This window comes from Ursus maritimus, unplaced genomic scaffold (assembly GCF_017311325.1).
Source record: "Ursus maritimus isolate PB19 unplaced genomic scaffold, ASM1731132v1 scaffold_5, whole genome shotgun sequence".
Classification (NCBI taxonomy): Eukaryota; Metazoa; Chordata; class Mammalia; order Carnivora; family Ursidae; genus Ursus; species Ursus maritimus.
In genome coordinates this window covers 78,632,740-78,657,342 of record NW_024426663.1, presented here as the reverse complement: position 1 = coordinate 78,657,342, position 24,603 = coordinate 78,632,740, and the positions used below count along the sequence as shown (strand labels likewise).

Below are 24,603 nucleotides of genomic sequence, written 5' to 3'. Positions count from 1 at the left end.
CATTACAGAGAACACAAAAGCTTTACTAAATATATCTCACTTCTGTGTTCCCTTAGGTACTTGGCTCCTCTCAAGAACATAAACTAGAATTTATAAAGTAACATGGGCGTAATACTTCATTTCCTTTTTTATACACTTACTTTTTAATAAGACTTCTGTTACAGAGGTAAAATTACATATTAAGGATTAGGTAGAAAATGCCTACTTTAAAAAGTGGACATCTTGGCAAACATTCATTGTCATCTGATTTTAAATGATTTTTTTCTAGCATCTACATTAAAAATTCACATTTGTTATAGAAAGTAGTTTCTAAAAAACAAACAGACTTTTTCTGAAGAGTTGGGAAGTCACATTTTTAAAGTTTATATATACAATAAAATATACATGTGAAAAGTAAAACATCTAACCAATTAGTATAACCCCACCAACACAATGTTTGTCACCGTCTTTAAAAGCATTTATTTAAAATGTCAAACTCCTTCCAAAAGACGGAAGACACATGAGCCCATCTCTTATATTAACGAGGTATATGATAACAACGACAAAATTCCTAAATGCAAATGGACCATGAGTTGCCTCAGTATAAAAATGAACTTTGGCAAAGATAGGAGTCTTATCCAGAAAAACACAGCCAATGCACCATCTCCCCGCATCATGGCCCTCGTCCCCATTCACCCTTCCCCCTTTTCAAAGGGTGAGTTACAACCCTGTCCCAGATGACTCAGAATTTTAATTATGTGGTCTGCTAACCTTTATTCTTCTCAAACCTCAGTACTACAGCTATACAAATTACACTTTTAGAATATTTGAAACAGATATTGAATTTATTGGTTGGCTATGAGTAGGAAAATACATCAGTAAAGAAAAGAGACCCTGTATATAAATATAATACTAGCTAGTTACAATTTGACCAAGAAGGTTCCACTGAAAAGAACAGTAAAAGCCCTTGTTACCACCAGTCCATAGGTACATACTCGGTTTCCCATCACCCTTATCAAAGAGCTGCCTAGGCAAATGCGACATTCTTTGAGCTTAGTGCAGATAATGTGCTGGGTTTTGTTACATGAATGGTAAACAAAAATTAGTCCAGTGCATTACACAATATAATGTACTGTGAATAAAGACTACTCTATTTTAGACGCTACTTCAACATATCGGTTATTAAATTTTATGTAACCAAAAAGAAGAGCAAAGTGAACATCTTAAAATACTGTTTACAAGTAGGGGAGAAACACTTGCTAAAGGTGTTCTTCGAATTATCTGCAGCATTTGTACTGAGAATTCTGATTGGTTCATTAAAAGAACACACTGCTGTAACTATTTTGCCTAGGTTGGCTTTTGTCTTCTATAGGACATGACCCCCAAACCTTAAATCACTATGGAAACTAATTCCATGAATTTAAACAGTAAAAAAATGGAATACTACAACTGGAATTTATTACTGAAAACCTGGACCTTAGAAGAGCTTTGAAAGGCTAATTTCAACATTTAGAAGTGCATCCCAACCCAATTTAATAATGTCCTTAGGTTTCAAAGTGCTAACTCAAAATAAGCTTTCCTGGTGGTCACCAATCAAGAAGAAAAACACATTTCTTGGAGATGTTCCTTGCCTGTGTTCTAGGACTAGCAAAGTTGCAATCAACAATTTATTTCTACAACTTTAAATTATGCCATAAATTAATTTTGATGAACATTATTTAAATTCTCAATGCATAAATAATTACCAACAATACGGTAAAATGTACTTCAAGAGATTTACAACAAGGAATTGTGTGCCTCCAAATTTCTGATCAGTAAAAACAGAAAACATACCCCAAATTTTCTGTCAAACATTCATAAAACGGATTTATCCAGCAAGAACACTGAGATTACATTATGGCAACACCACATGAAATATATTTGTTACAGAATTTTGAAAAAAAATCTATACTGAGAAAACATACTAGTTTTTATTGCATTTTAAAGAGTATGGATTATTGGAAATTATCCAGGACACAGAAAATATTTAGAACACAAAACCTTGCTTAACAGAAGTATCTATTTTGGTGTGACTGTTTATTCCCTACAGACCCAAAATATTTCTTCCTCTTTTGAAGGTTACAGTCGTAAGTCTACACTCCTGGTTCAATTTATCACTACCTAAAGAAGATGGAGAGGCTGTTCAAACTGACCCACAGAATGCAGTATGCCCAGAAGAGGCAAGAACAAAGTTTCAAGACTTAACAGGCCCTTATATCTTACTATGCTGCCCCCAAATTCAAATATATTGCAGACAATAACAAATACAGATGAAAACGTTTTTGTGTAAAGCTCAAACCTTTAGCATCTAACAAGTGCACTCTAGTTCCAGCATCTATGAAAAGAATACATCCTCCATTAACAAATACAAACGAGTAAGTGCTTCTCCCCTCCCCCTCCATAAAGCTCTCTGGACCTGTTATCACATAATGCAGATCGTAGGAAAAGCGGTCTCCTTGCCTCATCAGTCCAACCAGCTCCAGCTCGCCTTCGCTGGAAATTGTCATGATGCACATTACCAACACAGTGTTTAGGAAAAATGAGTAAACACACCTTTTATTCACACTTTACAAAAAAAAAAAAATAATAATAATAATAAAATAAAATAAAAAAAAAACAAAAACCCCATAAAAAGTTATGCATTGGTTCTACATCAATAATACCAGCTTTCCAATGTACTGATTATAAACTGGACGTGTTTGGTGTCAGCACAACTTCAACAAAAAGCAAAAAATGAAAAGCCATCACAACGAAATCTTTAAAAACCTCAAAGGAAAAACCAGGTCCCAGACAAAGATTCAAGATCAAAACCTTTTGGGGAAAATTCTTTAAAAAAGAAAAAAAAAATCATTTATTTTAACAGTATGTAATTTTATTTTCTCTTAAAAACAGAATAAGCACATTTAAGTGCTGAATATTTTTCATAAAATTTTAAGTCATTATTCAAAATGACTCCTTTTCTGTATAAAAATTGTTAATAACATTTCAACATTTTTTTCTTACTGCTCACATGTTGTCCTTTTGCTCCCCTGCCTGCAGTTGAAACAAAAGCAGTTAGACCAAGTTCCCTCTGAATTCATATGATTTTTGAGAGAAGAATGAATGAGAACAGAATACATACAAGTTAACTTTGCAAAGTTAAAAGTTGGCTTGAATCTCTAATCTACTGCGGACACTACGGGTGAAGTCCACGGTACAACAGAACTTTTTTATCTTGGTTGACCTATTAAAATGACTTTGTCACTTTATAAATGATCTGAAGAATTGTCTTAGGGACTGGTTTTGAAAATACATCTCATTTATACTGCTTCATAAATGGAAAATTCACTTAAAAAAAAAAGGAATGATCAAAAAAAAAAAAAAAAACACGGAGACGAAGGAATCCATGGAAAACAGAAAGACTTCACATGATAGTCGTACTCTGGGTGGCGGACGGCACTGAGCAATGACACCAAGAAACAGTGCCTGGGTCTGCTGAGCAAAGACCCAGGGACCCACCCCATGAACATGTTCCAAGATGTGATATTCAATGCTTCACAATGGGAAAAAAGCCGCAGCTTATACAAAAGCGTTTTCATAAAATTCTCACAAATGTTCAACAGTATTTAAAAAATATAAAAGAGGATGCACAGATTCTCTCTGCATGCACAGGCAGTGCTCGGTGAGAACGACTTTAGGCAGGCACAGTGGAGAGAGGACAGGAAGTGTCTTAAAAAGGAGTTAAGAAGCTGCATCCAAGCAGCTGTTAATTTTTTAACTTAAAAAAGTTAAAGATTTAAAAATATCAGAATGTACATATATCAACCATTACATTCAGTCCATAAATGCCTACAGATCATTCACTGCTCAGCTTCTCTCTCCTGGTAGACAGCTTGTGTAAAAACCCAGGATTCATGGATAAGTTGCCTCTGGTCTGAGAAAATGTCCAAAGCTTTAAGCAGATTTCGATTTAAAGAGCCATGTTCTCAGTTTAAAAATAAAGTAGTACAAAAGGGCCAACAGAACCCCAACAGTGCAAATCATCAGCAGAGAAAGTCTGTTGCAACTTCTTTTACACGCTGGCCTTTATAACACATGAAACAGTAAAAAAACTTAGCCTTAGTTTACAATACAATCATTTCCAAATCTGATTTTTTTAGTACAAAATTTCATAAATCAGGTCTTCTGTGGATCATATACAATCATAAAGGCTAAAGTCAAAGTCTCTATTTTACAAACAAGTCTGAAAAGGGAGGGAGTAAAGTATGGAAGAATGGTCTCTGGATGTTATTACTGGCCTCAAAAAAGTAGTGCTACAGATTTCTGTGCAAAGAGAATATGCTGTTCAAACATTTTCCTATTTCAAGGCATGAAAATATTATATTGGATAGAAGAAACAGGAAAATTACTTGTAACAAATTAAAGAGAGGTGTAAACACCAATCCCTGTCTAACAGTATATAAAGCATATTGGGCTCAGAATTTGTCTGTTGCTAGCACCTGGCTTTCATACTATATCCTTATCAAATAATCAAGGTTGAAAATTCAAATCATCAAGGAAAAGGAAAAAAGAAACAAAACAAAACCAAACCCTGGTGGCCATACCTCACTCCCCTATATTCAGATTTTATGAGTTTACAAGTGAATTGAGGTCGTCCTCTGAAGGTACTTGACTACCTCCTGCCAGGAAGGTGAATGCCGTTAACTTGGGGCAGGAAAGGCAGTAAGAGCTCCAGTTGTGCAAAAAGTGAGAAGTGGTCGGAGGGGATGAGTGGGTGTGGGCAGCCGCTGATATTATTCTCAACTAGCCAATGGTGGTCCAGAGGTCCCAGGATGCCTAAAGTGTTCAGCTGAGGTTTCGAATAGAAGATGTAGTCAATTATACCCTGAAAAACAGAAGGAAAAAGAGAGGAGGCCTCACGTAAGCCAACCCTGAAACACTGAGCACTTTCAAGACACACCCTTACAGTCATGTTTGGTAAACAGAGAAAGGCACAAGCATGTGGGAAGAGGCAGTACTCCATAAACCGAACGGTCCCCCAGATGTCAAATCTAGCAGAATGAAGACAGTTTACGGATGATAATCATTCATTCTTCCTCCTTTCTGGTCCTTTTCACAATCTTTCATGAGACCTACAAGACCCTTCGTGGTATGGCCTCAGCTTCTTTCTTCAACTTGATTTGTACTATTTTCCCATGCTCACTACCGATTATCACACTAGCCCTTTTTTTTTGGCGGGGGGCGGGGGAGCTGGCAGGGGAGAAGGACATTCCTTGCAGGTGCCAAGCTCCTTCCTGCCCCAGGGCCTCCTTACATGTTGTTCCCTCTGCCTGGATCACTTTCTTCTATGTGTCATTTGGCTAATTTCTTCTCAATCTTCGTGTTGAGTTCAATCACTTTCGAAAGTCCTTCCTGAATCTTGCCCTCACCCACTTCCTACCTGCTACCACCTCCAAATCTCTTCTCTTGCTCATGCGCACCCCGAGGTGTAACTACACACTCACGTGCGTGGTGGCCACTGGTCTCTCCCACCAGATTGTGAGCTCCACAAGGGCCAGGACATCTCTGCCCTGCACGCACCCAGCAGCACCCAGGCCCAGCACCGGGCACCCGGGTGAGCACCTCTCGGTTTGCCCCTCTCCTCCCTGTAACTTCAGCCTCTCCTCTACATGCTTTCAGCCCAAAATATTTAAGCAAATTCAAGTGTCTTCCTCTTATCTCTGTATCAGGAACAGAAAGAAAAAAAAAAAAAACCCTAATCTCTCCTACCTTTTGGTTATCACCCTCACCTCCTCTTCAATCTGCTTCAAATAACAATCACAACGTTGGTTTTTACTACCTCCTTGCCCAGTAATATTAACTCTCCACATTCTAGTCTCTGTGCCTCGCTCTCCAGTGAAGCATCTCTTACCAAGAGATTAGGAAGCTGAAAGCACACTTCTTTTTCCCCAGAAAGGCCTTCCTGCCTTTGCAGTTGGGCTCCTACACTGTCCTGGTTTTCCTCGTCTCTCTGGTTACTCTTCTGTCACTTACATGCTCCTTTTCCCCAGAGTCGGCTCGAGGCTCTCTTCAACTCCACACACTCTGTTCCCAGGGTTAAATCATTACCTACAGTACTGTGGCTCCTCCAAAGTCAAATTAAAAAAACTTCAAGCTTTTCAAGTTTCTCAAGTCTAACAGCCCTCCCCTCCGAAATTAAGACTCAGTTAACACTAGCATTTAGCACTCCAACACACAGTCTGATTCTTCCTCCACGAGGTTAGAAACTATGATTCAAGAGCAGAAATGCAAAAGATGGTTAAAAAGAGCAGATGAATGCAAGTCGTAAACAACCACTGATATTAAAAATGAGGAGAAGCACTAAGGCAAGGCTCCATATTGTAAGCCGTTAACTGTGTATGAAGGCATATAAAGAGAAGATATATTTTTAAATGGCTAATATAAACCACATTTTGGCACTCAAGGAGTACAGTTTCAGTTAAATTAAAATACGAGAGATGAAATACGTCATTCCAACGGACACCAAATTAGATACCATGGTACTCTCTGAACAGCTGTTAGCAATAAGCATATAAGAAACATAACTGCCCGCAAATAGTGACAGTTAAACTCAGGATTTCCTATCATTATTTCATCCGATTTCTTACCCTGGAAATGATTCTAATGGGTACCTATCAAGTAGGAAAGGGACACCAATCACAGAAGAGTAATAAGAGAATACTGCTGTCAACTAATTCAAGACGGCTTACTTCCAGTCTGAACCCACATCCACGTTTCAAAGACATAATAAAGTTACAGAACTCTCCCAAAAAATGGAGGTTTAAAAAGTTTCTCAATCTCAAAAGTCACCTTGAAATCGAACGTGTAATTTGTGTAAGGCATCAGGCCACTCTCATAGGCACTCTTCAACTTGAAACCATGCGTGATCCTTCCATTGGTTGTCCCGTTTTTCCCATTACAGCTGAAGTTTGTAAGACTTTCATTATATCTCAGTTCCTTAAAGTCTTTATGATTTGTTTCTACTCCACCGGTGCTTAAATATTCTACAACACCTATAAAGAAAATACAGGTACTCTGTTCATTGTCAAGTATAGCATGCAGTGTACAAAACTAAAAAAATGTAATAGTAAATACTTTAAACCATACATTCGCCCTTTCTAAAATGTTGTTGCTTTGTTCATTTTTTTACATTTCCCAGAACTTATCTAAGTCCATTTTTACATGGTTTTGATCCTAGTTTACTGAATATTTTATATTTTGCTGTGCTGCTGTTTCATATTTGTTAAACTAGTTTCTTGTTTTTTTTAAATTGAGCTTTTTAAAATCTTTTCTTAAAAGACTTTATTTATTTGAGAGAGAACGAGCACAAGCAGGGGGAGCAGCAGAGGGAGAAGCAGACTCTCCACTGAGCAGGGAGCCGGACACGGGGCTCAATCCCAGGACCCTGGAATCATGACTTGAGCGGAAAACAGACACTTAACTCACTGAGCCAGCCAGGCGCCCCTTGTTTTTACTTTTTAAAAAGAATTAACTCCATAATCGACATCTTAGTATCTAGGTTTCTGCGTATGTTGAATTATTTACTTGGTATAAAATGCCAAGATTAGGATTAAATGTGCCATTATACGTATTGCCAACTATGGAAGAGAATGCCACCAGCTAGATGAGCTCTGCAAATAGTTATTTTACTTTTCATTTAGTTAGCAAAGTTGGACACTTTCTCGTGTGTTTGCTATTAAAATACTGTATTTTTTTTTTAACACTGAAATGAGGCTTAATATGTATTATTTGACTAGAGTCTCTCTTTGCCCCTCGGAGACTCTACAGTTAAACAAGGCAGAGCACATGTAGAGAGACTGTCGGAGAACAACCCCCCACTGCTTCAGCAGCAGTGATCCCCGGACAGCTGCGTGAGGTGGCCAGAGGAATTATGGATCTGATACCTTTACCTGCCCTGAAAACAAATTTTAACAGTTTTTATCTTCTTCCTGGCCCTCATCCATCATGATGGCAATGAACTGCTTGTGAACTAACCACTCCAAGAGTGCTTGTACTTACGTGCTCAGGTACATGTGCAGAGGCAAGGAAAAGTACTTTGTGCGAATGACAGAGTATGCACGAGGAGTTGAAATACAAAAAGGAATACTTAGTCTGATATTACAAGAACTACGGTTTTGTTGACTGTACTATCCAGTGGAAAAGTATTCAAGAATAAGCCTTTCTGTATTCTTCTACGTTGTAATAAAAAATTAAGATCCCTGTTCTTTTTTTGTTCAAATTGCTAGCCTGATCTTTGTAAATAAAGGATCTCAACTGCCACCTAAGGCGTATTGGTATCGAGCCCACTGATATTAAGATCCTGTAAATAGCCATTTACACTGCATCATATTACTACATGCTGGAATCCCAGAGAAGCTATCTTAATAACCTTCTCAGAGTCTGGATTATATGTGACTTGGAGATAATGAAATATAATCATATGTTCTTTAACAAGTTATTTCAAGTTATCAACTACATGTTTATCAAAGATGAATAACGTCCTTCCTCCTTACGTTTTCGTAACATCATCTCGCCTTCAAAATAGTCTCCCTACTACACACACAAAAAAAATGTTAAACCTGATTCATAGTTGCTGCTATAAGCTGAATTTTCGTTTTGACTAAATTTGGAATTACCAAAAACAATATATTACAAAAACATTTTAAGTCAAAAAAAGCATTCTATATAAAATATCTTTTCTTACCAGAATCTGGCAAAGAATTAAGATCTGCACATAACACCAGTGGAATAGTACCAAACTCTCCCAATACGGTGGACTGGAGGTTCCGCGAGGCTTTATCAATAATGTTCTTCACTTCTGAGAGGAACATCATAGTCTGAACCAACTTCACATCAGAGTATTCAGGGTCCCAATGCATGTGAGCGTTAGCCACAAGAATAAGTTGTTTTTCCGTTCCAAGATGTGGCTTTCCAGCTATATTAGATAAAAAGAAAACAAAGAGACAGAAAAACCCGCCCATCAGCCCATATATTCTTATAGGATCTGAAAGCAAGTAGCATACCTCAGAATCTCAGGAACAAAAAAGGACCCTAAAATTTACCTAACAGCCACCCACCTGATGACAACTCCACCGCAGCACAAACCTGAGAAACACTCCTCTATGCTCTGGCTGAACAGTGCGAGGTGGGCATTCACTGCTCGAACACACACAGCCCATTCTATTTGGGACAGCTTTATTTTTAAACAGTTGTCTCCATGAAACTTCTGGCTTCATTCAGATGTCCTAAATTGAGCCTCACAAAATTACATCTACATCCTTTTTCTCAGATGTATTTAATGCAGGCGCTAAGTTCTATCTCTATTTTCTCTCCTTCAGGTTAAACATCTGCAGTCCCAACTGTCCCTCAAGTGACACAAGTTCCAGTTCTCGGCATCATGGTGACTCTAAATGTACCTTTAATTTGAGGTAAGTGGTCCATTTATCCAAAACTCAAAACGTTTAAAATAATGATTACAAGTAGGGCAGGAGAGAAGTTAGCTTACAGAGTATCCTTGCTGCCAAGAAATTACAGGAGGGCATGGAGTTCTTCTCTCTGAACCGTTATTTTAACTAATATTTACTTCAACATTTCTTTAATGTAAAAAATTATTGGGAGCAAAAAAAAAAACCCATTTTTTTCCTTTGGCTTTATGCCTTTCAAAGTTTGAAAAACTTTTCTGGGCACTGCCTTCTCATCTTAAGATTTGTGGTAGAGAAAAAGGGGTATGGTATTTTAGAAATGACTTAAATTCTCACTGAGTTTCTTCAGGTGTTAGACCAGACTATTAATACATAATCAATTCTTTGCTTTCTATTAAATTTTGGAGGTCAAATTTACAGGAAGTGAAAAGGTCACTCACATGACATTTCAATCAATTCCTTTCGAAGTTCTAGCAGTACTGCAACTCCAATGTTATCTTTTGTCATGACTCTGTTCAGCATAGCTTCAGACCCTTCTGAATTTGCCATTGCTAGCTGATTAAATTCAACAGTGTGTTTCTGAACCAAAGTAAATCTAAAACACAAACAAAACACACACACAAACATAGAATTGGGAATACCAAGGTATTAGCTCTGTGGGAAATGCAGTTTTCCCAAACTTCCTTAACAAATACGATGGCATGTAAATCACATTATGGAAAATCCTCCACACTTCACACCATGCTTCCCACATCCGTTTCAAGTTGTTCTCAGTCTGTTACTGATACAAATAACATCTTGAAATACTTTTACAACTTAAGATAATGTAGTCATCTTCTGTTTGAGTTTCATGTTGGAATATTCCATCTTATAATTTTTAAATAACTCTTTTCCAAACTATAGGTTTAAGAATCCCTCTACCATCCTAGAGGGAATGTTAATTACAAGGTGCTTCAATTAACAATTGGAGTTAAACCCTAGTGAACACCTGAAGAAACAGCAGCACTTTCAGCAAGTCTCCAAAACAAGATCACTTCTGATGCTTCAAAACCAAACCAAACCCTTTCGGTCAACAGTGTTGCTTTACTGAGTAATAATACAATGCTTCATTGTCCGATTTGCCAACTAATTTTCACACCCCTGACTCCCTGCAAATACGGATAAATTTTTCTTTCTTAAACATAAGACGACTTACTTTTCTGTCTTGAAGAATATTGCACAGCCATCGACATGTTTCCTTTCTTGTTCTGACATTGTCCTAGCTCTAGATTTAGGACTAAAGAATCCATTATAGCCACGTTCTTTCAGTTCTACCAGAAAAAAACTGTAATACTGTTCTGTTTCAACCTCCTGAAAAATTGCAAACGGCAAAGTTATTTCTTAAGACAAAAATGAGTCCTATGCATTAACTTTACATGTACAGTTTGAGGGGTTGAAATAACTTCAAAGGACTGATCTGCAGAACAAGGAATGTAACATCTTTTCAACGTACATACACCTCAGTGTGTGTGTATTTTCTTATATTTTAGAATTGATGGGGAATAAGAATCAGAGAGATAGGAGGAACTGCGCAGATTCTAACTGCAGACCATAGGTAGAAAGTGACTTGCCCAAGGTCACGTAAATTATTATGAGGGTAGGACTGAGACCCCAAAGTTAGTATGCATCAGGCTCGATGTGCTTTCCACTATGCCCTAATTATTCTATTAAGTCTGATGGTAAAGCAAAACTATACCTTGACAATGCCACAATTTCAGTAACACTGTCACCCTATTAAAAAACAGTGCAAGGGCATTTGGGAGGGAAAAATGAATATTTAACTGTCAGAGCAAATGCCTAAAGCCCAAATTAACCCATTTGCTCCATCTGGCAGCACAGTGCTGCAAAAACAAAGCAGGTAGTCAATGCTCCCCGGAGTCGCTAAAAACAGAGCCAGTATTTTAAGAATTGCTGAGCTGGAACTTCAAATGTGTCAGGGTAATGTGTTCCCAGTTTGTCCCTTGCTTATCAACATTGGGGCATTTGTGCAATTTACACACGCACTCTTCTGAAGACTTACCTGAAGACTTATGATATCAGCATTGCAGCTCAAAATTTCTTGAATAATGGCCTTTTTCCTGTAGTCCCAATTTAGTGCCCAAGACGGACAGTAGCCGTATAACTGCCGGGTCGCATATTTATCACAAAGAACATTATAGCACATGACAGAAAACAAGGCTGTAGGAAAGATAACTTTACTTATTCACACACGTGGCAGAAAAAAAACATAATTAATTTCAATAGTTTTCACTTAAATGCTAAGATTGACTTTATTCACTCAATATATACTCACTGAAAAGCTACTATATGCCAGACATAATGGATACAAATAAAGCTGAATAAGGAAGGAAGGGCAGATGGCTGATTGTTACCTGCTACAGAGATACCCACAGATGGCTCGAAGCTAAAAGACTAAGATCTTGAGCCCCTCTAAGACCAGGGCTCATCACATCTGTACTCCCTCCACCACTCTGCTAACTGCTAATGAAGAATGTGGAAAATTGACAGCTTTCCTAATAGGCATGGCTAATTTCCCTCTATAGAGCAACTATTACTAACTCATGTGAAAGGAAAGAGGTCTCATAGACCAAATCCTGTTACACACATCATGTAATTCCCAAACTATTTTCATACAAGTTAAGTTAAAAGGAAATCAGAGGCCACTAGTTCAATTTCTCTCTCAAGTAAGTGTTTTGGCTGTCTTACAATTCTGTAGTATCAAATACATTTGGAACATACTAGGGTTTGGAAACTTCCAATTCCAAGATTTAGGTGTATTTATTATAATAAATGAGTTAGGTCAGTACTTTACAGCGGAGCTTCTCAACAGTGGCACTACTGACATTACGGGTGGGTCAATTCTTTGCTGGGGACGGGGCGCTGTGCTGTGCGATATAGCATGCTTAGCGGCACCTCTGATCTCTAACCCTGAGCTGTCAGTAGCACTTCCCCCGGTTGTGACTATCAAAAAATGTCTCCAGACATTGCTAAATGTCCCTTGGGGAACGAAAATGCCTCTGGTTGAACAGCATGGCTCTACGGCATACCTATGGGATAGTAGGGAGGCCAGGTAAGCAGCAATTAAGTCTTTATTATTGTCTCTCAAACCAAATCTATCTTAAGCATTCAATTGTAACACAGCCCATAATCTAACCCACGTCAACAACACTGTTAGATTTATAATACCAAGTAAAAATAAGTTAAAAAATATAAGGCTACCAACCAGTTGGCCTTGTTCTGTCTGGTTCTTGCAACATAATCCAAGATCTTGGAGGTGGCTGTTCTGTTGAAACTAGTTGAATATAAAACACAAAATTAAGCAATATTCTTACACATCTTCCTAAAAAAGTCGTTTGAACAAATGACCACTTACTTCTTTTTGCAGTACCTGCCAAATTATCAAGCAAATAGTTCAGTAGCCTTCTTGTTCCATCTGGTTCCAGATAGAGGTTCAATATATCCTGGGTAAGTGGATTTCCTGGAAATATTTTTAAAATGCGTAAAATGAAACCAAGAAAGGTAACAAAGTATTTCAAAAGTAAAAAACATACCAAAATTACCAGATCATCTGTAACAATGTATATAGTTACTAGTAATATATCAAACCAGAGAAAATATTGTTCCAGTTTTTGATAAGAATAAAAATGATTCATACCATGTTCTACAGACGTAGCCAGAAAATGATTACTGTGGACTGATGTCAACCTAGAAGAGATCTAATAGTGCTCTGTGTCTGGCCCTGCCTCAACAACACTTTTATGACAATCAAATCCAGTGAAACTAGAAGGACAAGGGAAAGAGGACAGCCACTATAATGAATCAGAGAATCAAAATCTAAGAATGCAACAAAGCTAACAAGAAGATATCCTAATGACAAATATAACCTGCACTTTGATTTTTAAAAATTCTACTAAATAAAGTAATAACAAGATGGGACAGATTTGGTTTAAGACTAAGTCACTAAGGAAAGTGGAATACCCCAGGGCTGTGAGCCATCTGTAAATTCAATAACTGTTTCCTAAGAGCCAAAAAACGAAAGCAAGCGCAATGATTTACATGTATCTACAAGAGTCTCAAATCCTCTCAGAAGGATTTCTTATGTGCTTATGAAAATTAACAGTACAATGAACTGCTTTGAACAGTGAAGTTCTTACCCACACAAGAGGTGTGTATATTATTCTTGATGCCACAGCTCCACTAATAAATTTTATAGACTGAAGAAGACAAATGATTTACAAATCATTATAAAGTGATTATAAGATCTTAACCATGCCAAATGAAAAAAGATTTTCAAAAGATGTTGCCCCCCCTCACTTTCTCTGCCAGAGCAATGTTAGAGAAAGCCAGCAAAAACAGAAGGTTGAGTAAGATTCAGAGTTTCATAATGTAATATGAATATGTTCAGTTTCAAGTGAAAATCACTCATCATACTAAGAACCAGGAAGATTTCAAACTAAATGAAGAAAGATAAACAAGATTCCAACATCAAGATGACAAAAACATTAGAATGATCTGATCTAAATACAGCAGGCATGACAAAAAAATGCTTAAATGAGAAATAGCAAAAACATGTTTGGAATTAATGAAAAAAACAGGAAGACTCAGCAAAGAAAAAGAGTTTGGCAAATGAACAAAACACATTTTTGAAAATGGAAATACTAAAACTGAAAAAAAAAATAAATGAAATAAAAAGTTCAGTGGATGGGTTCAACAGCAAAACAGAGGAAAGAATCAGTGAACTGAAGACAGAGCAGTAAGAATTAGGCAATCTGAACAACAGAAAGGAAACTGAAAAAAATGAACAGAGCCTCAGGGACCTGTGGGACCACAATAAAATTCCAAAGTTTATGTCCTCAGAGTTGTGGAAGCAGAGAACAAGAAGCACTGAGCTGAAACAGTACTCAAAGAAATAGTGGCTGAAAACTCCTCAAATTGGAAGAGAGAAACAAACCTGCAGATTCAAGAATCTCATAAAACTGAAACAGGACACACTTAGAATCCACAGCAAGCCACACCATAATTACACTTCTGAAAACTAAAGACAAAGAAAAAATCTTGAAGGCAGCCAGAGAAAAACACCGTACCTCTAGGGAGAACGCATTCTGAATAACAGCAGATTTCTCATCACAAGCCATAGTGGTCAAAGGGAAGTGGCACAAGATTTTTAAGTGCTGAAAGAAAAGAACTGGCAACCCAGAACCAATACCTATGAAAACAGCCTCTAGGAAGGAAGGAGAAATAAAGACATTCTCAGAGGACAGAAAACTAAGAGAATCTACTGCCAGCAGATCTATCCTAGAAGAATCAGAACAGAAGTTCTCTAAATGCAAAGGAAATGATGAAAGAAGGAAACTCGGAACATTAGAAACAAAGACTAGGGTCTTCAGAAGGGGGCAAATATAATAGGCTTTCCTTCACTTAAGCTTTCTAACTCACATTCAGAATATTTTTGTAACACTGGTTTGGTTCTAAATATATGTAGAGAAAATATTTAAGACAATGATACTATAAACAGGGAGAAAATAAGAAGTCATAAAGAGTTAGGGATTCTATATTTCACTCAAAATGATAAAATGATAGCACTAACAGACTTGATAAGTTCTGTATGTTTTCCACAAGAAACTCACTTCAAATGAAGCACTATAAACAGTTTGAAAGGAAAAGGATGGAAAAAGATGTCATGAAAACCTTAATCAAAGGAAAGCAGTAGTGACTAATTAGTATCAGATAAAGTTGATCTCAGAGAAGATAAATTTACAAGAGACAGAAAGTGACATTACATAATATAAAGGAGAACACATAGGAATTCTAAGCATGCATCCACAAAATGACAGAACTGAAAAATATTTTAAGCAAAAACTGACAGAACTGAAAGGACAATGGAGAAATATACAATTATGCTGGGAGACTTTAACACTCATCTCTCAGCAACTGACAGAACCGGACAAAAAAACTCCAAACACCATCAATCTAACAGACACTAACTAGGTTAATATATAGAATCCAGTTGAGATTTACAGAACATTCTACCCAATAACAGCACAATACATATTCTTGTGCGTGCCCAAGGGATATAAACTAGTATAGACCACACCCTGGGCCATAAACCATCCAACTTGAACAAATTTCAAAGAACTCAAATCATACAGAATTCTTCAACCACAAGGGAATCACACTAAAAATCAGTACTGAAAGACAAAAGGGAAATCTGGAAACACTTGGAAATTTCTAAATAATCCATGGATCAAAGAGGAAGTTTTAAGGAAAATTTTAAAATGCACTGCATTAGTGAAAATGAAAACACACCATATCAAAATTTGTGGCTGGACACAGCCAACGCAGAGCCAAGAGGGAAATTTATAGCACCTAATGCATACAATGGAAAAGGAAAAATCTCAATTCAATAATCTAAACTCTGATCCTAAGAACCTAGAAAGAACAAAATAAACTGAAAGCAAAATGTCAGATTAAAAATACTAAAGAATAGGAATCAATGAAATTCAAAACAGAAAAAAAGGAATTTTTTAAAATGCTGTTTCTTTATTTAAAAAGATCAATAAAATCTGTAAACCTCTACCAAGGCTGACAAAGAAAATGAAGACAAAAATTATCAATATAAAAAGTGAACAGCGATATCACTACAAACCCTACAGAAATCAAAAGGATAAGGGAATACTATGAACGACTCTACATACATAAATTTAACAATATATATGAATGGGCCATTTCCCTGAAAAACACGAACTGTCCGAACTCACCCAGTACATAATTTAAGTAGCCTTAACCTATTAAAGAAAATGAATTCATAATTTTAAAACTACCAGAAAAGAGGGTCACATGGGTGGCTCAATCAGTTAACGTCAGACTTAGATTTCGGCTCAGGTCAATGATCTCAGGGTTGTGGGATCAAGCCCCACGTACATCAGGCTCCGTACTCAGCATGGAGTCTGCTTGAGAGTCTCTCTCTCCCTCTTCCTGTGCCCCTCCCCCTGCTCATGCATGCTCTCTCTAAATAAATAAGATAAATAAATAAATAAATAAATAAATAAATAAATTCTTAAAAACTGCCAGAAAAGAAATCTCCAGATCCAAATTGTTTTGCTGGAAAATTCTACTAACCACTTAAAGAATTAACTCTAATTCTACAGACTCTTGGAAAACAGAAGATGAGGGAACACTTTCAAATTCATTTCATAAAGCTCATATTACCTAGATAGCAAAACCAGACAGTGAGCACACAAATAAAACTAAAGACAAATACCCCTCATGAATATCAAGTCAAAAATCCTTAAGAAAATATTAGCATACAGAAGTAAGCAAAAATTAAAAAGAACCATGACCAAGTGGGATTTATTCTAGGAATACAAGGCTGGTTCAATATGGAAAAATCAATTATAAGGCCAAAGAAGCAAAATTACAAATCATATCAATTGATGCAAAATAGGCATTTGACAAAATTAAAAACCCATTCATGATTAAAAACTCCAGAAAAAGAGGAACAGAGGGAAACTCCCTCAAATTGAAAAAGACAATCTACAAAACACCTACCTACTGCTAACATTATACTTAACAATGAAGACAGAATACTTTCAAAGATCAGGAAAAAGAGGGATGTCTGTTCTCACAATTCTTATTCAACACAGCACTCGAAGTTCTAGTCAGCACAATAAGGCAAGAAAAGGAAAGAAAAAGCAGACATATTGGTAAGCCAGAAATAAGATCACCCCTATTTTCGGATGACATAATTTTCTACTACACGGAAAATTCCCAAAAAATTTACCAAATACTGTACAAAAAAAAAAAAAAAGGGGGGGGGGAACTCCTAGAACTAGAAGTGAATTCAACAGGGTGGAAGATACAAGATAAAAATACAAAAATCCAATTCAAAAAGATACAGGCACCCCTATGTTTACTGCAGCATTATTTACAATAGCCAAGATATGGAAGCAACCCAAGTATCCATCCATAGATGAATGGATAAAAATGTGGTATATACATACAAAGAAATATTACTCAGCCATAAAAAAGAGAGAGAGAGAGAGATCTTGCCATTTGCTACAACATGGATGGACCTACAGGATATTATACTAAGTGAAATAAGTCATACAGAGAAAGAAAAATATTACATGATTTCACTTATCTGTACATTCTAAAAAACAAAACAAATGAACAGGCAAACAAACAAAAACCAAACAGACTCTTAAATACAGAAAACAAACAGGTGGCTGCCAAAGGTAAGGGGGGAATGGCAGGATGGATGGAAGAGGCAAAGAAAAAAAAAATCCACTGTATTTCTATATGCCCAGGAATGTACACATGGACAGCAAAATTTAATACAGTATCAGTTACAATTGCTCAAAAAAAAAACAAAAACCACAAACCCACAAACAAAAAGACTTAGAAATAAATCTAACAAAACATCTACATGACTTATATACCAAAAACTACAAAATACTGATGACAAAAATCAAAGCTCTAAATATAGGGAGAGACATGGCACGTTCATGGATCAAAAGACTCACTTCTCCCCAATTTGATCTCCAGGGTTCACACAATTCTGACCAAAATCCCAGCAATGTCTTGTAACTACAGACAAGATTATTCTAAATGTATATGGAAAGGCAAAGGAACTAAAACAGCTTAATGTTTTGAAAAAGACAACGAATTATAGTAGAGGAATCAGTCTATCCTATTTCAAGACTTAATTACCCTATTTCAACTTTCAAGTAATTACTGGCAAAGGAATAGACACATACATCAATGGAAAAGAGAGAATCCAGAAACAGATCCACACAGGTATGTCCAACTGACCTTGGGAAAAGGTATAAAGGCAATTCAATGAAGGACAGACTTTTCAACACATGGTGCTAGACCAACTAGACATTCATACACTAAAGCACGACCCTTCAACTAATCCTCGCTTCTTTTAGCTCTATTTTAACTCCAAACAGATCACAGACTTAAATGTAAAACATAAAATCCATGAAACTTTCTATAAAAAAAGACTTATTTATTTTAGAGAGAGTGGGGGTGAGGGGGAGAGGGAGAGAGAATCTCAAGCAGACTCCCCACTGAGCACAGAGCCTGATGGGGGACTCCATCTCAGGACCCTGAGATCATGATCTGAGCTGAAATCAAGAGTCGGACGCTCTACCGACTGGGCCACCCAGGTGCCCCAAACCATGAAACCTTTAGCACAAAACACAGGAGAAAATCTCTGGGATCTAGAGCTATTCAAAGCAGTCTCAGACTTGACACTAAAAAGCAAGATCCATTAAAGGAAAAAATGATAAACCTCTTCAGAACTAAAAACTTTGGCTACATACAAGATCCTGTGTGATATTGTGATTTATAATAAGAAATATATATCTGGTCTTCATCCACTCTCCTAAAGCTCCTAAAACCCTTAAAATCTCCTAAGTGAAGAAGCTGTAGAGGTGTCTCTTGTTGTGTTAAGAAAGTAACCTTCAGACCCCACCTAAGGACTGGAGACTGGTTGACAGAAGAACCAACCATGTGACTAGAGAGTGAGAATTTTCACAGTCCCATTCCAGAGGATAAGGGGGCCGGAAGTTGGCTCAATCATCAGGGCCAATGATTTAATCATGCCTATGTTATGAAGGCTCTGTAAAAACAAAAAAGCATGGGGTTCAAAGAGCCTCCAGGCTGGTGAACACATGGAGACTCGGGGAGAGTGGTGCTCCTGGAGAGAGCAGGGAGGCTCCACGCCCCTTCCCCATACCCTGTCTCACGCATCTCCTCCATCTGGCTGTTCCTGAGTTCTGTCCTTTATAATAAACTAGGAATCTCCTGAGTAAACGGGCTTTCTGATTACTGTGAGCCGCTCTAACAAATTAATCGAACCCAAGAGGGGGTTGTGGGAACCTTGGTCAGAAGCACAGACACTTTACCCGTGGAATTGGACGCTATCTTTGGGGAGTTGGTGTCAGAATTTAGTTGAATTACAGGACATCTAGCTGGTGTCCTAGAATGGCTTGCTGGTGTGGGGGAAAGCCCCCCCAGCACTGGAACTGGGTGTGTTAAGTGGATGAGAAGACTACATACTGGGAAAACAATATTTGCAAATCACATCTTTGACGAAGGCCTAGCACCTAGAATATATAACAGACTCCAAAACGCAACAGTAAAATACAGTCCAATTGGATAGAACATGGCAAAGACATGAAGACTATGGCACAGATGATGACATACAGATGACAAACAAGCACATGCGAAGACGTGCGATAGCTTCAGCTAAAGGGAAATGCAAATTAAACCACAATGAGACATCACTACACATCTGTCAGAGAGGCTAAAGTAACAATAGTGACAACACCAAGCTGGTGAGGATTCAAAGTGAATCACTCATTTAGCACTGGTGAAAATGTCCGATAGTACAGCCAGTCTAGAAGACAGTTCGGGCGATTCTTAGAAAACTAAGCGTGACACTAACGTATGACTGAGCTGACTGCATTCCTGGGCATTTACCCTAGAGAAATGAAAACTTACATTCACGTAATAACATACACAGCTCATACCGCTTCATCCATAACAGCCAAATACTGGGAACCAGCCAGGTGTTCTTCAACAGGTGACAGGTTAAACAAACCATGATGCACCCGTACCGCGGAACACTGCTCATCAATATAAAGGAGCAAACACACAACAACATGCGTGAGTCACCAAAGAATTAACCCGAGTGGAAATAAACCAACCTCAGAAGGTTACATACAGCATGACTGTACTTACACAATATTCCTGAAATAACAAAACTATAGAAATGGAAAACGTACCAGTGGTTGTCTGAAGTTAACAAGTGAGCTGGGGCAAACTCAGGAAAATAAGAGGATTTGTTCAAAAAAAGGGATGATCAGTGAAACTATCCTTCCGAGAAAGAAACATAAAACCTAGATGTCAAACATTAGAGGATCTTTCTGAAGCAGAAGAGCAAGGGATCCTCAAAAACTAAGGTGCCACGAAGACGGCCCTCCCCTCCCCAACACTTCAAAGGCTTTCGTACACATTAACTCTGTGAAAATCTGTGACCGATGACCCTCTCTTCAAATAAAGTTTGTGAATCCTTAGAGAAATGAATACAGTCAAAGGTTTGTAAAATAAATACTGCAAGATTACAAAACCTGAAACTACTAAAAGGACATAAAAATAGTAGCTGCCTCTGGGATGAGAAAGGGACCTGAAGAAGAACAAAGAGGGTTTTCACACTCTGTAATGTCTTGCTTCTTTTGCATTAGAAAACGGACATAAAAGAGACGAAATATTGTTAATTCTTACGCTCGGTATACAGATAACACATTGCTATATTTTACATTTTTGTTTTTCAAAGTTAAAACAAGAAAGTAGTCTCACCATAAGGAGACAGAACAGATCTACAGCTCACATTTCCCTGACCTCTATTTTAAGAAGCCTCAGCCAAGTCCAGCCCACACGGAAAACACTTTCCAAAGAACCATTTATAAAGCTGATGTTTGTTGAATATGGTTTTACATATATTTGTAAATGTATTATTTATATTTTTACATTTCATTTGTTTTTGTGAAATTACTGTTACCTTTATGATATGAAATGGATTTACAGGAATAAAACCTCATTTTACAACATACATACTCTTAAGAAATAAGAGTACAATTCTTGAAGACTTCAATATGTGACCTTTTTTTAGAACTCGATTATAGAGTAAGATGGATACAAGATTGGCAAAGAACCAATGTGATGAAAAAAATTCTAGGTATTGACATATTATTAAAATATGACTTTTAATCTTGCTGATTTAAAAAATGTATTTCCCAATAGTTCTCACTGGATCAATTTTGCCCTCAAATTCTAAGAGTAATGAAGTCCTCATGAACCAAGTTTTAAAAAATGATCAAAACCTGATTGTTATTAGCAGGTCCAAATGGATCAAAAAATTTTTACTCATTGATTTCTGCGCTTTGTGAGTCTCCACTTTCTGAGGTTTGAATACAAGGGGGGAAAAGCTGTTTATTGTATGATGAAATAAATAAAGTATGACCTCAGGAATGCATCATCACAACATAAAACTGAGCGAAACAAAGGACAGAATAAGCAAAGCTGGGCTAGGAGTAAAAAAGAATACAAAGATTAATAGTCTACAGGTGGACAAGACAGAAAACCACTGGGATGTATCTAAGAAACTGATGAAGTTTGGGGAAGAGTAAGCCTGCAAATCCCTGGCAAAAGGATTCCCTCTTACGGCTTCTCTAGACTCAAAGACATACATACAAACCACAAGAAACACAAATACGGGAAGTCATACCTTTCAGGCCCAATGTCTGCAATTGAAACAGTTTTCCCAGCTCAAAAGGTAGAACTCGTAACAGGTTGTTATTTAAATGGAGTTCCCTGTGGATGTAAAAATTCCATGTCAGAAGATATATTACCTTTTAACTCATAGCTAAAATCAGCAATATAATTTCTAAGAATACAATCTTGAAAGAATGGCAAAACGTTCTAGTATATTCCAATGTCTAGTACAGTACTTCTCCAACAATCGATGGTAAAAAACACAACACAACAAAATAACCTCAAACTGCCACAGACCAATACATTTTCAAAACACAAGGAAAAAATGAATGATTAGAAAAATGAGATGAGGAAAAAAATAAGACCAACAAAAAACAAGCCCTAACTTTTAAAGAGCATTAAATTCAACAGATATAAAACTACTCTCACACGTTGTATATGTCACTGCAGGCTGACAACACAGTCTGCAAACCAGCACAGTCCACACACCACCCCGAGAGCAGCACTGACCCAGCACACGTAGAGTCTACCACACAGTTTTAAGAAAGTGGAAATGATAAAACAAACTAACATGTGAACTGTTAAAGGAGAATTAAAATGATTGTGTAGCACCAACTGAAAATAGCTTATGACAGCTGAAAAATTAAGTTTATCGTTAATATTTCTCCAAATTAACTAGTTTCACTTTAGAAATAATGGCAGCTATATTAACTACTAATGATTATTTTAATGATTTTTTGGTACAGATAACTATAACTATCAAAGGAATCTTCAGTAGGGAAAAAAAAAGACCCAACGTTGAGACATTTAAAATTTTCTCCAGTAAGTTTTATTTATCAATTTTTAAATGTGAATAAGTACTACTTATATAATCCCTGGTTCTTGGAATTTAAATGAACCTTGGTTATTACTTAGTGAACCAGAGGTTGGTGAGGCCATACACCAAACAGGAACAACTAGTTCTAAATCATTTGTTCATTTATTTCCAGATATATCACATGGGAGAGGAAGTCTTTTAAGGAGATTAAAAAAAAAATGGTCATAGTATATACTCAGTAATTAATCCTAAAACAATGTCAAAAGGCTGGACTAGGAGCAATAAAGAAACTCTCACAATGTCCTTATTCCTTTTTATTATGCAGCAAATGGTAGAAAGCAGCAAAAAAGCCAGTGGAATCAGAGAAAAGGCAGGTAATATGTAATGGGGCAAGCTTTCCCAACAGGATTAACATAATAACTGGAAATGAGCTTTACATTCAACTTGGGTAGGTTCCATCTACGTTACGAAACAGAGATAATAAAATAATAGCAATTACCATTTATTAAATACATACAATACGTGTCAGGCAGGGTGCTAGTAGTTTCTTACTCATTATTTCAGATACATCTAATCTCAGCCCTGCCTGGGTAAATATTATACAACAACTCTACACAGGACAAAACTTTCAGCAAGGTTAAGGAGTGTGCCCAAAATCACACAACTTGTAAATGGCAAAGTCAGGATTCCAAACTGAACTGTGTGACTCCATGGCCTATCTACCTCCTCTATTCCATACTATAGTCCCCCAAATCCAATGACTAATTCTAGCTGCTTTCAAGTCCAGGCTTCATTACTATCACGCATACAAGCCTGGGGATGGCCAAAAAGGTTTCACTCATCAGCAGTGGTCTTTAGGACCCTGTGTTAGCCACGGTATGGTACCCCAGACCAGAATTTAAGAGGGAAAAGCACCACAACCAGCTGTCACAGGTGAGTGTGTACGTGTGATAACTAACTGCCTTCTATTTGTTGACCTCCACTTTGTCCAAAAATCTTGTTTAAGAATAAAGTATATTACACAAAATAAAGCAATAAAACAAATTTTAGGCAATGAATTACTGGATTTATTTATTAGTTGACATTCAATTTTCCCAGAAAACTTTACATAAAGGATATAGTAAGGTTTGCTTTTGTTCAAATACCATTTAATTGGTAGTGCTGTTTCCCGGCAAAATAAATGCTCTATTTTGTTCTTAGGGGGTACAAAGTCATAAAGGAAGTCAAATCTGCACACCTGAGTGATACCATGTTTCCGAGTTCTGCCGGTAAACTCCGAATTTTATTAGAGGACAGGTCCAGATACACCAGATTGTGAAGCTTGGCAATGTCTGAAGGAATGCGGGACAGGGAATTGTCACTCAGATGCAAAGCTGTCAAGTGAGTTAGTGACCACAAAGATGAGCTTAAGCTTCTTACTTTTCCTGTAAGAGAAAAAAAAAATGGGGAAAGGATTATATAGTGTCCTCTACAATCTGGTCCCTGGATTAAGTAACATTTACATGTTCCAATGAGTAATAATTTATCATACAAAAAAAATTGTGAGGAAGGGTTTAACAGGAGAAAGCTACAATTAGGTTATAAATTCTCCTTAGCAAACTAAAAAAGAACTCAACATTTAGACTGCATCATCATTTTTAAGAGCACAACAGTTAAGACTTTATCCTTTAAAGCTGCCATAGCTGTGACACGAAAGAAAAGGTACAAATAACTTCCACTGAAGATAAATCCAGTATTTACCAGGATTAATTTAGAATTATGCCAAAAAAATCAAATCCAGTATCTCAGAAGTTGTTCCTATCTACACTCTAGGAAACAAGAATTCTGCCTGAAAACAAAAGGTAAATAATACATTCTCAGCAAAGTTTTAAGACCAGTGTACCCAAGGGGTAATTGCATCAAGAATCATGTAACTAAAAAAAAAAAAAAAAAAAAAAAAGCCGTACTGAATAATCACAAGTAAAAATACTTGCCCAGAAATGTTAAAGCTATGAAGTCATAAATATA

General features: G+C 37.0%; 1 protein-coding gene across 1 annotated transcript in view; it reads right to left on the bottom strand.

The window, feature by feature from the left end:
* Positions 1-805: 805 nt before the first annotated feature.
* CNOT6 (CCR4-NOT transcription complex subunit 6) overlaps positions 806-24,603 on the bottom strand; it is a 69,004-nt gene continuing 45,206 nt past the window's right edge. The window contains exons 3-12 of the mRNA XM_040622643.1: positions 23,834-24,020; positions 21,793-21,878; positions 12,871-12,975; positions 12,721-12,789; positions 11,518-11,675; positions 10,654-10,808; positions 9,899-10,053; positions 8,741-8,971; positions 6,847-7,049; positions 806-4,882 (exon numbers count right to left, since the gene is read on the bottom strand). Coding sequence (XP_040478577.1) covers positions 4,670-4,882; positions 6,847-7,049; positions 8,741-8,971; positions 9,899-10,053; positions 10,654-10,808; positions 11,518-11,675; positions 12,721-12,789; positions 12,871-12,975; positions 21,793-21,878; positions 23,834-24,020 — 1,562 coding nt within the window. The 3' untranslated portion in view covers positions 806-4,669. The remainder of the gene's footprint in view (positions 4,883-6,846; positions 7,050-8,740; positions 8,972-9,898; positions 10,054-10,653; positions 10,809-11,517; positions 11,676-12,720; positions 12,790-12,870; positions 12,976-21,792; positions 21,879-23,833; positions 24,021-24,603) is intronic.